Genomic DNA, 15,674 nt, shown 5'->3' on the forward strand with positions numbered 1-15,674 from the left:
CACACACACACATACACACACACACAGTCAAACCAAAAATTATTCAGATATTTTTTATATATTTTTATATATATATATATATATATATATATATATATATATATATATATATATATATATATATATATATATACATACACACACACACACACACACACACACACACACACATTTTTATTTTCAAAGTAAAAAAAAAGTTAAACTAAATATAAATGAGTACGGAAGAGGATTAGGGCCAAGCAATAATAAAAAAATAAAACCATCTTGAGATTAAAGTTGTTAAATTTCAAGAAAAAAAGTCTAAATAAAATGTTGAGAATAAAGTCAATTTAACAAATTTGTTCTCGTAATTTAACAACTTTTTTCTCGTAATTTAACGAGTTTATTCTCAACATTTTATTTAGACTTTTTTCTCGAAATTTAACGAGTTTAATCTCGAGATGGTTTTATTTTTTTATTATTGCTTGGCCCTAATCCTCTTCCGTAAATGAGAAATGTTTCCTTGGCAACTATTTTTATATTCTTTTATTTCAGTTAACATTTAATTTATTTCAAGTAACAATTTTTTTTAAGTTAATAATAACAGTAATATAAGTATTACCAGTGTTATTTTAGTTTTATTATAGTTTTATTAATATTTTGAATTTACATTTGTTTTTATATTTTTAGTTTCCATGTTCATTTTAGCTTAATTTTTAGTCATTTCATTATGTGCTTTTTTTATTTTATTTTATTTTATTTTATTTTATTTTATTTTATTTTATTTTAAATGTTGCTATTTAGGTTTATTTCATTTTTATTCCAGTTTTGCCAAGGCAACATTTCTAATTTTCGGTTACTTTAAGTTTTTTTTCTTTTTTCTTTTCTTTTTTTTCTTTTTTTACAAAATATATATTTTATTTTATTTCAGCTTTATTTCAATTAACAGTAATATTTTAATAGTTTTAGTTAATAATAACTACCTTTTGCACCTGTGAGACACTTTCATTTGTATATTACAAATACACAATCTCCATTTTTTTTTTTTTTCTCAAGCAGTATTTGCAGTGTTAAAATAATTCATAGTGTGAAATTTTTTTTTTTTTTTTTTTTTTTTTTTTGCTCAGTTGAATCAGCGTCTATCTGAGCACATGTTGCTGATGGCACGCCTGCAGCCCTGTGTCTTGTTTGTACAGAAGGTCAGGTCGAATACCTGTCATACTTCTCAATCACATGCTTCGACTCTGAGCTTCACAGTAGAGTTCCCAGTTTAAGTTATTTGCATAGTGCCAATTTGCATTGAATCATTTTAATTTCCCTCAAAGCCAGAGAGCTAAGTTGTTGTTTTAAAATCCTCAAATATAATAACTCAAAGTTTCTAAACATATCTGAAAAGGATTCTTTATTGATTTAAACTTTGACTGTCTGTCGACTGAGACTTGTGTTGCAAAGTGAATGACGCATGTGACTGAAATCTGAAGTGGCCAGCGTTTGTGTCACTGTGTGTGTCACTGCCAGTGTGTTCAGCGTGTGTTGCATCATTTAATGGTCCCAAGTGAATTTATCACCTCTTCCAACAGAGCTAAAAGAGTTCAAGTATAAAATGTCCTGGTTTAAAGGTGACCTGTTTGCAAAAACCTCAACTAGCATTAATAAAACACAACTTTGCACTTAAACATGTGCTTTTCGCTTTGTTTTTCAGTTCCTGTGTTTCTGAGGCTGAGAAAGAGAGTCATGGTAAGTACAATAAATTGACACTACATAAAACTAGACATTGTTTTATTGCCATGTTTTAAAATAAAAATGGCATATGCTATCATGATAAATGTAAAATTCATCCCTAACTGAGTCCGTTTAGTTCGGTACACAGTGTTACTAAATACAAAACAAGCAAAGTTTAAGCATCTTACTAGGATTATATATTGTTATTTTTATTTTTGTCTTTTGTCTTTTTATTTTTTATTTTATTTTTTTATATTTTGTTTTATTTTTTATTGGGGCATTTTATTTAGTTTTTATTTTATTTTGTCTTGGTTTTATTTTGTGTTTTATTTTAATTTGTCTACTGTTTTATTTTATTTTGCTTTGTTTTTTTATTTTGTCTTGTTTAATTTTTTTGTCTTGTCTTGTTTTGTTTTTTATTTTGTCTCTTTTTATTTTACTTTGTCTTTTGTTTTATTTTGTCTTGTTTAGGTTTTTTATTTTATTTTGTGTAGGTTTTATTTTGTCTTATTTTGTTTTTTATTTTACTTTGTTTTTATAATTTTAATTTTGTTTTATTTTATTTCATCTTGCTTTGTTTTTTTTATTTTGTCTTATTTAGTTGTTTTATTTTACTTTGTCTTTTGTATTGTTTTATTTTGTCTTTTTTTTCATTATTTTGTTTTTTATTTTGTCTTGTGGTGTTTTATTTTACTTTTTGTTTTATCATTTTTGTTTTATTTTGTCTTGCTTTATTTTTTTTGTCCTGTTTTGTTTTACTTTGCCTTTTGTTTTATTTAACTTATTTTTATTTATCTAACTCTTATTTTATTTCGTTTTTATTTAATTTAACATACTTTTATGCATTTTATTAGATTTTTTTTTGTTTTATTTGCTTTTTTATTTTAGTTTTTAGTTTATAATTTTTGTTTTATTTTTTATAAATCTGATGATGTTATTAGTAATTTTAAAAGCATTCAGTAAACAGTTGTTTTGTTGTGTTTTCAGTTGACACCAGTTCATGCTTACGTCAGGACCATGAATGTACAGTGTTTTACATTTGATTTCAGGGCTTTATCGTTGATGCTGGAAGGGTGTTGGCAGTTTGTTGGGTTTCATCTTGCTGGGTTTTTAAGTAAAGTTAGTAATGTGACAGGCGAGCAACGCTTCACCTTAGGGATCATGCTGCGTGTTGACTCAGTCATCGAGGCTGAAATAGACTGCTGTATGTGCATTATGGGGTCTAGTTGTTTCACTCGCTCAGACTGGTTAAAGCTGGTTTAACCGTGGGCTCTCCTGGTGAAGGGGCTGAAATTATCTTTGCAAGCTCATGTTTTTTTAAGTCTGTGGGGTATTCTGTATCTCAGACGAAAACCTTTCCTCTGTAAGGTATTAGAAACAATTATGCAGTGCATGTTTTTGCATATATGCTGAATAAAGCTGTAAAGCATTATGATAACCATTTTTTTTATTTAGAAGTCAACATGAAATCAAAACTGAACTTTTTTTCAAATAAAGTTTTATGCACAAAAATACATCATTTATGGAAGTAAAATGGGTTGCAAACAGCAATCCCGTGAGGAAACTGTTCTTTCATTTCAGCATCATAATGATTTTCTGACCGCTTTTTGCAGCATAATGTGACACTCAGGCAAAGTTGTGGTGTTAAAACAAATCAGTATCTCCAAATTTGACTGTGATTATTAAAATCCATATTCAGGTATGGATCATCGTGAGAAAAAGTACAAAGCTCATCGCCAGTTTGGAGATCGGCGTGGAGGAGTGATCAGCGCTCGGACGTATTTCTACGCAGATGAAGCCAAGTGTGACCATCACATGGAGACTTTCATCAAGTGCATCAAAGCTTCCGGTGAGCAGAATATTACTTGGTCTTCTTAAAGTGCCCTTATTTTGCTTATTCAGATATTACCTTTCATGGATTGTGTAATATAGATGTTTGTGAATGTAAAAGCTCTGCAAAGTTTCTTAGGAAACTTTAAATAATCATATCATATTTTAATATCAGGATATGTTCAGTACTTTTGGAGTTTCATTGATGTATTTGTGTTGATGTGTGTGTATTTTAGCCGGAAGCTCTGTCGATGGATTCTCGGCCATTAAGATGACCGCACTGGGCCGGCCGCAGTTCCTGGTAATTCCCTTTTTCACTCTCAGTCAAATTTCTTTCAACTAATCTGATAACTGTTTGATTCATCTCTATTCGTTCTGTCCTAAAGCTGCAGTTCTCTGAGGTGCTGGTGAAGTGGAGGAGGTTCTTCAACCTGTTGGCCGCCCATCAGGGGAAAGACGGCATGGCCATACTGGAGCAGAAGCTGGAACTCGAACAACTGCAGGTTTGTGTTTTGCACTCAAAGTCTCGGTTTATAAAAGTACATTATTGACAGGTTAGTTAAACTACTTTAGTGTGGTCAATAATTAGTTTGCTTCACAAATTTAAAGACAACATTGCAATGCTAATATGGCATATGTCAAAGTGAACAATATTATTTAGCAGGAAATGGGATTAGTTCACTTTCAAATGAAAATTAGCCCAAGCTTTATTCACTCTCAAGCCATTCTAGGTGTATATGACTTTCTTCTTTCTGATGAACACAATCTGAGATATATTAATAAATATCCTGATGCATCCGAGCTTTATAATGGCAGTGAGTGAGTGATACCAACGAGTATGAGCTGAATAAAGTGTCTCCATCCATCATAAACGTACTCCACACAGCTCCGGGGGGGTTAATAAAGTCCTTCTGAAGCGAAGTGATGTGTTTGTGTAAAAAAATATCCATATTTAACAAGTTATGAAGTAAAATATCTAGCTTCCGCCAGACCGTTTGCCTATTCAACTAAAAGGGATAGTTCACCCAAAAATAAAAAAAATTTGATGTTTATCTGCTTACCTCCAGGGCATCCAAGATGTAGGTGACTTTGTTTCTTCAGTAGAACACAAATGATGATTTTTAACTCCAACCGTTGCCGTCTGTCAGTCTTATAATGCATGTCAATGGGAACTTCGTCTATAAGAGTAAAAAAAAAACATGCACAGACAAATCCAAATTAAACCCTGCGGCTCGTGGTGACACATTGATGTCCTAAGACATGAAACGATCGGTTTGTGCGAGAAACCTGATTGCGCTCTGACAACGGCAGTAATGTCTCGCGCTTATACTTCAATGAGTGCTAGACATCACTGCCGTTGTCAGAGCGCGATCAGACCTCACTAAGCGAATGCTGAACGCAGTTGGACATAGTGGTGTATTAGAGGTAAAAAATGATATAAATACTGTTCGGTTTCTCGCACATACCGATCATTTTGTGTCTTAGGACATCAATGTGTCGTCACGAGCCGCAGGATTTAATTTGGATTTGTCTATGCAAGTTTTTTCGACTCCTATTGATAGAGTTCCCATTCACTCGCATTATACGGCTGACAGACGGCAACGGTTGGAGTTAAAAATCATCATTTGTGTTCTACTGAAGAAACAAAGTCACCTACATCTTGGATGCGCTGGGGGTAAGCAGATAAACATCAAATTTTCATTTTTGGGTGAACTATCCCTTTAATACGGAAGGCAGTCTGGTGGAAGCTAGATATTTTACTTAATAACTTGTTAAATATTAATCATTTTTTACTACATAAATGCATCAGTTCACTTCAGAAGGACCTTATTAACCCCCCGGAGCACACGTTTATGATGGATGGATGTGGATGGATGCACTTTCTTCAGCTCATACTCAATGGTATCGTTCACTGCCATTATAAAGCTAGGATGCGTCAGGATATTTATTAATATAACTCTGACTGTGTTCATCAGAAAGAAGAAAGTCATATACACCTAGGATGGCTTGAGGGAGAGTAAAGCTTGGGGTAATTTTCATTTGAAAGTGAACTAATCCTTTAAAATAAAATGAAATTTTTATTTTAGTACAAGGGACATAATAATTAGGAAGTAAATGGGGTCTATTTTGATTTATGATGTTGTATTTTAAACAATTTACAATTCATTATGACAATTATTTATGTATTTATTAAAAAAGAGTGTAATTTAATGTATTAAAATTGAGAAAATAAAAATGTGTGCTGTTCTTTTGAATGTTTTATTCAAATTATCTTGAAAATTAAATGTTTCACCACAAAAAACAGCAGTTTCCAACATTGATCAAAATAGGATAAAATAATAATCATTAAATCAACATATTAGAATGATTTCTGAAGGATCATGTGACACTGAAGACTGGAGCAATGATGCTGAAAATTCAGCTTTGATCACAGGAATAAATTACAATTTAAAGTATATTAAAATATAAAACCGTTGTAATAATATTTCACAATATCTTACTGATCAGATACTGTATATGCAGCCTTGGTGAGCAAAGAGACTTCTTTAAAAAACATAAAAAAGAATCTTAATGACCCCAAACTATATATTAATTTAAATATGTACACATTTACATATCTTTCTCTGTCTTTCTCTCTTTTTTTCTACCTGCAGGACAGTTTGATCAAGCTTGGAGTAGGTGCTAAATCAGACATTGAGAACTGGTTTACTGGAGAGAAACTGGGTTCATCAGGGTAAAACTCCTCAACTGATTTCCCAGTTTCCATTACTGATTCTCTATTTCTCACACTTCAGCTGACTCAAAATAAACCAAACTGTGTTTGTGTTTGATCATGTTTCTCTTTAATTCCTGTAGAACCATTGATCTGTTGGACTGGAACAGTCTCATCAATGACACAACCAAAATCTCCAACCTGCTTGTGGTGCCTAACATGGAGGTAACGCACACAGGCATACAGATAAAATGTGTCTAATGCGCACAAACACTACTTCACTCATGTGAACTCTGTGTATTTCCAAAGAGTGGTCACCTGGAGCCTCTGTTGAGCAAATTCACTGATGAAGAGGAGAAACAGATGAAGAGGATGTTACAGAGAATGGACGTCCTAGCCAAGGTAATCTCACCAAAACTTCAGTTAAAGGTTATTCTGTAGATGCTGTTAGGCAAATGACCTTAGATTTCTTGAACTGTTTGATAGTGATTGGCCACATCTAAAGTTTGCATAAATGTTACGACAGAAATCAGGCGGATTTTTGCAAGTCAGTGTGTCTGTGTGCATTTGATGTTTGACATTACTCTCTCTGAGTGACTTGACCCTGATCAGCCATTAACCAAACACGTTTCTTAGTCTGACGCAAAAGTGTCTCATTTTCCCTCTCGTTTGTGTTTGCACATCTGTTCTTGACCAAGGAGACTTTGATAGAGAAGCTCTTGATAGAAATGTTTCTGGTGGAAAAGTATCACTTTGTTAACCTTGACCGTACATGTTAAAGTCAAGTGGACAATAAAGCAGACAAAAACCTTCCCATTAACTTGCTTAGGAGGTTTTAGCAATGACTGTTCTGAACATTTTAACAATGTTCTAAAGATTCTCAACAGCGCTCAACATCACAAGACTGACTCTTTATCTTCTGTGAGATAAGCACGCAAAAATAATTATAGAGGGAAATGATCAAAAAAATGCAGTGTTAAACTCAAGGAAGAGTTAAAATAAACCAAATACAAAATGTTCCAGTCGTAATCTCTTTAACGACAGACACTGAGGCTGCTAGATAAAAGATTTGTGCAATTTAAGGTCTAAATGAAAGTGTTTTTATCTTCACAAAGGCACTTTATCTACAGCATGTCAGCTTGTGAATTCTTGAAACTGCGAAACAGTACATGGAATAGACCATCAATTATGGTTTCGAATGGGCAACGATGAATGGGCAAAAATGTCATTACATAAAAGTATGTGTGTTATATACATATACACATACATACACTTACACATATATATATATATATATATATATATATATATATATATATATATATATATATATATATATATATATATATATATATATATATATATATATATATATATATATATATATATATATATACAGTACAGTCCAAAAGTTTGGAACCACTAAGATTTTTAATGTTTTTAAAAGAAGTTTCGTCTGCTCACCAAGGCTACATTTATTTAATTACAAATACAGTAAAAAACAGTAATATTGTGAAATATTATTACAATTTAAAATAACTGTGTACTATTTAAATATATTTGACAAAGTAATTTATTCCTGTGATGCAAAGCTGAATTTTCAGCATCGTTACTCCAGTCTTCAGTGTCACATGATCCTTCAGAAATCATTCTAATATGCTGATTTGCTGCTCAATAAACATTTATGATTATTTTCAATGTTGAAAACAGTTGTGTACTTTTTTTTTCAGGATTCCTTGATGAATAGAAAGTTCAAAAGAACAGCATTTATCTGAAATACAAAGCTTCTGTAGCATTATACACTACCGTTCAAAAGTTTGGGGTCAGGAAGAATTTTTATTTTTATTTTTTTGAAAAGAAATTAAAGAAATGAATACTTTTATTCAGCAAGGATGCATTAAATCAATCAAAAGTGGCAGTAAAGACATTTATAATGTTACAAAAGATTAGATTTCAGATAAACACTGTTCTTTTGAACTTTCTATTCATCAAATAATCCTGAAAAAAAATATTGTACACAAATATTTTGTACAATTGTACACATTAAATGTTTCTTGAGCAGCAGATCAGCATATTAGAATGATTTCTGAAGGATCATGTGACACTGAAGACTGGAGTAATGATGCTGAAAATTCAGCTTTGCATCACAGGAATAAATTACTTTGTGAAATATATTCAAATAGAAAACAGTTATTTTAAATTGTAATAATATTTCACAATATTACTGTTTTTTACTGTATTTTTAATTAAATAAATGTAGCCTTGGTGAGCAGACGAAACTTCTTTTAAAAACATTAAAAAAAAATCTTAGTGGTTCCAAACTTTTGGACTGTACTATATATATATATATATATATATATATATATATATATATATATATATATATATATATATATATATATATATACACTGCCCTCCAAAAGTTTGGAAACATCCCTGGCAAAGTGTGGTTTTGGACATCAGCGTAAATCCTTAACATTTTTTGGTTCAAATACATTACAGTAACTTGACATTATCATTGAAGACCAGCAATAATAATTTTCATTTTGATTACATAATAATGGCAATATATACATGTCAAAGTCAGACATGCCCCTTTGCCAGCTGTGATGCCTGGTTACTGGTTTAAACTTGGCCCAGGTTTGTAAAAGATTTTTGGGTCAGCACACCTTAATAGCTTCAACAACTGATTGACAATTAAGTTTAGAATACAATGAACCAATTAGAACCCAGTTTAGGTCAGATAGCTGCTAATGGTGGATATTTTGATGAATCGAAAATTTAAGTTTTTTTTTTATGTATAAACTGTTTATGTAATAAAATGTGTTTTTGTAGTTTGTGTTGTTCCTTATCAGTGCAAAATTATCATAAATTAAAAAGGATTCATGACAATATTGTCCAAAACCCCACTTTTCTAGGGCGTTTCCAAACTTTTGGAGGGCAGTGTGTTTTTATATATATATATATATATATATATATATATATATATATATATATATATATATATATATATATATATATATATATATATATACATAGAGTAGCTCTTGTGGGGTGTTCCCGGTCTGCAGTGGTCAGAATCTATCAAAAGTGGTCCAAGGAAGGAACAACCAGCGACAGGGTCATGGGCGGCCAAGGCTCATTGATACACGTAGGGAGCGAAGGCTGGCCCATGTGGTCCGATCCAACAGACGAGCTACTGTAGCTCAAACTGCTCAAGAAGTTAATGCTGGTTCTGACAGAAAGGTGTCAGAATGTCAGTTTGTTGTGTATGGAGCTGTATAGACACAGACCTGTCAGGGTGCCCATGCTGACCCCTGTCCACCACTGAAAGCACCAACAGTGGGCATGTGAGCATCAGAACTGGACCACGGAGCAATGGAAGAAGGTGGCCTGGTCTGATGAATCACATTATCTTCTACATCACGTGGATGGCCGGGTGCGTGCGCGTCGCTTAACTGGGGAACACATGGCACCAGGATGCACTATGGGAAGAAGTCAAGCCGGCGGAGGCAGTGTGACGCTTTGGGCAATGTTCTGCTGGGAAACCTTAGGTCCTGCCATTCATGTGGATGTTACTTTGACACGTACCACCTACCTAAGCATTGTTGCAGACCATGTACACCCTTTCATGGAAACAGTATTCTCTGGTGGCTGTGGCCTCTTTCATAATGTTATGCCTGATCGGTGTATACTTTATAACATATTTATATTCTTTGTTGTTGTATGCATTTTATTATTGTGGTTTGTCTTTCTTTCTGACTTTAGTAGCTAGTTCTTGCTGGTTTATTCAGCTGTTTTCAGTCTGTGAAGTGTGTAGTTTGTTCCCATTCTTCTTAATAGTCTGTTGTTGACCATGACAGCAGTATTGTGGTGGAAATAAACGTCTCCTGCAGGCAGGATGGTTATGTAACCGTGTTTACTTTAGTGCACTGTTACAGCTGAAAGGCTTTTCATAACTGAATGTGTGTGTGTGTTTGTTTCCAGCACGCTGTGGAGAACGGCGTGAGGCTGATGGTGGACGCAGAACAGACGTATTTCCAGCCGGCCATCAGCAGACTGACCCTGGAGATGCAAAGGATCTTCAACAGAGAAAAACCTAACATCTTCAACACCTACCAGTGCTACCTTAAAGTGAGTCGCTGAAACACACACACATTCCAGTTCAAGCTAAACACACACACACACACCCTCAAAACCTGCCGCCGATCTTCATACTCCGTCCACACCCAGACTTCTCATTTAACATGACATAATGTTTATGATTAAAGGATTATCGTGTTTTCCTGAAAATAAGTCACACCTGAGTATGTCCAACCGAAGCAAAATTGTGTTGCTGAGAGGAATAAACATAGATAAGTCACGTTTTATTATTTCATTCAGAAATAATATAAAATACAAGCACATAACTAATAGTGGTGTTCATATAAAGAATATATTTGTGATTTTAGGCTTTTATGTTACTTTGTCTTGAATGAATTTTGAAATCGTCACAGAATGAGTCAGCATGAGCGTGTTTATAGTGGTATATGGCTGTCAGATGACCTTATGTACGACTTTCTAATGGTTTTATTGCAATAATTCTGTCCTGTTGTGTTTGTTAGTTTATGTGTGTGATGAATCCCATGACAAAGTCAATAAAATAAACACCCGTGCTTGTAGGAAGCGTATGATAACGTGTCCGTGGATGTGGAGCTATCGCGTCGGGAGAGCTGGTACTTCGGCGCTAAGCTGGTCAGAGGAGCGTACATGTATCAGGAGAGATCTCGGGCGGCAGAGATTGGCTACGAAGACCCCATCAACCCTGACTATGAGGCCACCAACAGGATGTACCACAAGTATGAGCCTTGCAGTTAAAAGTTTTAAACATATTCTAAATGGAAAAAGCATTGATAAAACATGACAGTTTTTTCTTTGGCAAATATCATCACACTCACCATATAATTTACAGTCAGTATTTTCATACTTTGATTGTTGTGGATTTTTGTTAACATGTAGGTGAAATATTGAGCTTTTTAAGACCAATGCAGATATATAACATAGTAATATAGTATACTTTGTAGTACTATAATGAAATACTGATAAACACTGTAAAAGAAATCTATTTGAACCATGTGGTCAAAAGGACTTTTATGATGTCACTACCTTAAATATAATATGAAAAAGATGAAACTATTGGGTCAGAATAATGTAGATGAACAGGAAGTGTTTTTTTACACAACTTTTTATGGAATTAAAAAAAAAAACCATTTGAACATATAAATAAATTCTTTAAATACTTTATTTTAATCCACATAACCCATTATGTAATAAAAAAAAAACAAGCATTTAAATATACATTAATTCTTTAAATATTTTATTTTATTCCCCATAACCCATTATCTGATGAAAAGCAAATATATTATTGCTGTCAAATGATTAATCGCATCCAACTGTGTATATTTGTTATGTATATATAAATACACACACATGTATATATTTAAGAAATATTTACATGTATCGTTTTTATTTATATATTTTTATATATAATGTATATTATATATAAATAATGTTTTTGTTAAATATATACATGTATGTGTGTGTATTTATATATACATAATAAATAAACACAGTACACACACATATATTATGTAAACACAAACTTATTTTGGATGCGATTAATCGCGATTAATTGTTTGACAGCGCTAAAATATGTATTTAATATATTTGTAAATATTTGCTTTTCATTGGATAATGATTTATGTGGAATAAAATAAAATAAAATTAAATGTATATTTAAGCAATTAATATATTTTGAATATTTAAGTAAGTATTTATTCCACATATACCATTATCTTAAGAAAAGCAAACATTAAAAATATATATATATTTTGTTTAAATATATATTTTATTTTATTCCACATAACCCATTATCGGATGAAAAGCAAAAATATAAAAATATATTTTTTACAAATATTTATGCAAATATTTGATACAAACATTTATGAATATATTATTTGTTTTTATTTTTTCATTTAATTTTTACACAAAAAGGACACAAATGGCGCCGTGACCTGAGAATGAGCCCTGTTCATTGGCTTTTTGCACCATGAATTAATTTAACCAATTAATTTAGTTTCGCCGTGTTCTAAAATTAATGCTTTATTCAACACCAAACACACCTGCTTATCTGAGCTGAGCTTGTTTTGCCCATTAATGTCACGTTGCTAATGTGCGTCATAACACTGTAAATATTTGCGGATACATTGTGAGGGAAATATTTTGACTTGTTGCTACAAACAGAAGCAAATATTTGAGGATTAATTTCTTTTATTCATCCGTGCCTGTCATTGATCGAGTCCTAGATGCTTTTATTAACCATTATCTCTGACTGTAAGGTGTCTGGAGTACATTCTGGAGGAGATTAATCTCAACAGGAATGCCAACGTCATGGTGGCGTCCCACAATGAGGATACGGTCAAATTCACACTTGAAAAGTGAGTCTAGAGCCAAGAAGAGATGCATTAAATACATTCGGCTCAGTATCTGTGGCTAATGGAGATCGTACGTGTGTGTTTTTCTGTACAGAATGAACGAGATGAGTCTCTCTCCCACTGAGAATAAGGTTTACTTTGGACAGCTGCTGGGAATGTGCGACCAGATCAGCTTCCCGTTGGGTGAGTGGAAAAAGAGCAGTGTGGGAAGGAACAGATGTTGAAATCTAATGTTAAACGATTAGTTCACTTTCAAATAAAATTTTCATGATAATTTACTCATGTCTTTCTTCAGTCAAAAAGAAATTAAGGTTTTTGATAAAAACATTCCAGGATTATTCTCCTTATAGTGGACTTCAATGGGCACCAAACGATTGAAGGTCAAAATTACAGTTTCAGTGCAGCTTCAAAGGGCTTTAAACGATCCCAGACGAGGAATAAGAGTCTTATCTAGCGAAACTATCGGTCATTTTCGAAAAAAATAAATAAAAAATTATATACGTTTTAACCATAAATGCTCATCTTGAACTAGCTCTCTTCTTCTCTATTAGAATTCCAACAATGTAGATGCTGCTAAATGTATTACTGCCCTCCACAGGTCAAAGTTAGAATAGGTTCAAACTACTAGAATAGGTTTTATATAATAGAATGACATGGGCTGATGAAGTTTACCGGTGTGTGTTTTTGTGAGCAGGTCAGGCAGGATTCCCGGTGTACAAGTATGTTCCGTACGGTCCCGTGAACGAGGTCATCCCGTACCTGTCTCGCCGAGCGCAGGAGAACCGCGGCTTCATGAAGGGTTCGCAGAGAGAACGCAGCCTGCTGTGGAAAGAGATCCAGCGCAGACTCTTCAATGGACAACTGCTCTACAGACCTGTGTACTAAAACACACACACACACAACTGAACATCACCTGTATTTAAAATATGGACCCGTCCCCCTACCTGAACGCACAACCATGTGAGTGTGGGAAACTCATCACCAAATGGACATTAATACAATCTATAGGTTTTATAGTTTGTGTACATCAGTGGCTGTAAAATGAACTAGAGTTAAAGACAACATGAAATTGCATTTGCGATACATTTAACTTCTGTGATGTGACGTGAAACAGAAAGTGTAACAAAATTCAAAGGGAGATAAATATTAATAATAATATTTTTTTCTATTATCTAATGAAAAGCAAACATTTATAAATATTTAAATTTATTTTTTTTTTTTTATTTTGTTACGCATAACCCAAAAATTTCATAATATATGAAATGTTTAAATATATATATATTATTTTTTATTTTATTGTATTCCACATAACACATTATCTGATATAAAGCAAGCATTTAAAAAGTATATTTTATTAAGCAAAGTGAATCAGAAAGTTAATGTAGGATATTGGGTGGGACATGTTAAGTTATAAGTTATGAAGTTAAGACATGTTTAGTTACATGAGCAGAACAGATCGTCTAAGTCATGTCAGATATGGAGAAAGTTTGGGACAGTTACGAAGACTGTCCGTTTTAATTATATGTTGTCTTTAAATCAGCTCTTCATCATTCCACTGTCTTTACATCACTGGTTATGTTTGGAATAACTTCGACCATACTACTCATACTGTGCTTGCATTATGATTATGAACACTGCTAATGTGACAAATGAACCAATATCAGCTGCCATTTTTAATCACGGACCTTTTTACAAATGCAAAATATCTGTATTATTTCAGAGATAACACAATAAGGCCATGTGACATATATATTCACACACACACACAGTATATAGTGCACAATATGCAGTACACTAGTGAAAAACCTTTGACCTGTTGACTATTACTGATGCATATGGACTGTTTTCATACTGACAATGATGAGTTTTTTTGTATTATATTTAATAGTTATTTAACCATATAAATATGATTAAATGTCTATTAACAGGCAGGTTTGATGCATTTTAGCACTGTATATTCTGTTTAGTGTATGACTGTAATGTAAATTAGGTTTTTTTTGGCTTGTTTTTCTTTTGCTTATTTTAAAAACTGCTGAAATGAAATGTAAGTTTGGGTTTGAATTTAAATGAGTTTGGATGAAGTGTGCATGTGAATCTTTCTGTTGTTTGAAATATTTACTGCTCTTTTATTATGTAAATAATGAAGTGTGTTAATATAATATAGCGACGGCGCACAGTTCTCTGCCCAGAGTGATTTTAGACACTTTTGCACTGTTTAACTAGATGAATATGGATGACTGTATATAAACATGTCTTAAATAAAAATGACATTTTGTTAAAAATGTTGAACCATTCATTGAGTTTCTTATTTTAAGATATATATAAACACACACAGAGAAGGGAGAGAGACTCAAGCATGTAAGGTCAAATTTAGTCATTTTTAAAGTGTTACATAATTATTCTACAACTTATAGCTTAGCTACCAAATTCTGGAAATGTTGAGACGTTTTTTAAATTTGAATAAAATGAAAACTAAAAGACTTTCAAATCACATGAGCCCATATTTTAATTACAATAGAACATAGATAACATAAAAATGTTTAAACTGAGAAATGTTACAATTTTATGCACAAAATGAGCTCATTTCATATTTGATGCCTGCTACAGGTCTCAAAATAGTTGGGAGGGGGTCATGTTTACCATGGTGTAGCATCTCTACATCTCTTTTCAAAACAGTTTGAAGACATCTGGGCATCGAGGTTATGAGTTTCTGGAGTTTTGGTGTTGGAATTTGGTCCCATTCTTGCCTGATGTAGGTTTCCAGCTGCTGAAGAGTTTGTGGTCGTCTTTGACATATTTTTTCCTCTATAGGTGAAAGATCTGGACAGCAGGTAGGCTAATTCAGCACCTGGACTCTTCTACGACGAAGCCATGCTGTTGTAATAGCTGCAGTATGTGGTTTTGCATTGTCCTGCTGAAATACACAAGGCCTTCCCTGAAATAGACGTCATCTGGAA

At 32.9% G+C, this 15,674-nt stretch overlaps 1 protein-coding gene across 2 annotated transcripts in view; it reads left to right on the plus strand.

Moving 5' to 3' along the window:
- The window catches only part of prodha (proline dehydrogenase (oxidase) 1a), a 17,921-nt gene extending 2,922 nt beyond the window's left edge, over nucleotides 1-14,999 (plus strand). The window contains exons 3-15 of one of the 2 annotated variants that reach the window (XM_048165940.1): nucleotides 1,682-1,716; nucleotides 2,689-2,724; nucleotides 3,401-3,550; nucleotides 3,768-3,832; nucleotides 3,918-4,034; nucleotides 6,186-6,265; nucleotides 6,388-6,469; nucleotides 6,554-6,646; nucleotides 10,232-10,378; nucleotides 10,907-11,082; nucleotides 12,622-12,720; nucleotides 12,812-12,900; nucleotides 13,412-14,999. In XM_048165940.1, the coding sequence (XP_048021897.1) occupies nucleotides 1,682-1,716; nucleotides 2,689-2,724; nucleotides 3,401-3,550; nucleotides 3,768-3,832; nucleotides 3,918-4,034; nucleotides 6,186-6,265; nucleotides 6,388-6,469; nucleotides 6,554-6,646; nucleotides 10,232-10,378; nucleotides 10,907-11,082; nucleotides 12,622-12,720; nucleotides 12,812-12,900; nucleotides 13,412-13,602 (1,360 nt within the window). In that variant the 3' untranslated portion in view covers nucleotides 13,603-14,999. The remainder of the gene's footprint in view (nucleotides 1-1,681; nucleotides 1,717-2,688; nucleotides 2,725-3,400; nucleotides 3,551-3,767; nucleotides 3,833-3,917; nucleotides 4,035-6,185; nucleotides 6,266-6,387; nucleotides 6,470-6,553; nucleotides 6,647-10,231; nucleotides 10,379-10,906; nucleotides 11,083-12,621; nucleotides 12,721-12,811; nucleotides 12,901-13,411) is intronic. The other variant, XM_048165941.1, reaches the window with a different exon arrangement.
- The last annotated feature ends 675 nt before the right edge of the window (nucleotides 15,000-15,674 follow it).

Source organism: Megalobrama amblycephala, linkage group LG18 (genome assembly GCF_018812025.1).
Source record: "Megalobrama amblycephala isolate DHTTF-2021 linkage group LG18, ASM1881202v1, whole genome shotgun sequence".
NCBI classification, from domain to species: domain Eukaryota; kingdom Metazoa; phylum Chordata; class Actinopteri; order Cypriniformes; family Xenocyprididae; genus Megalobrama; species Megalobrama amblycephala.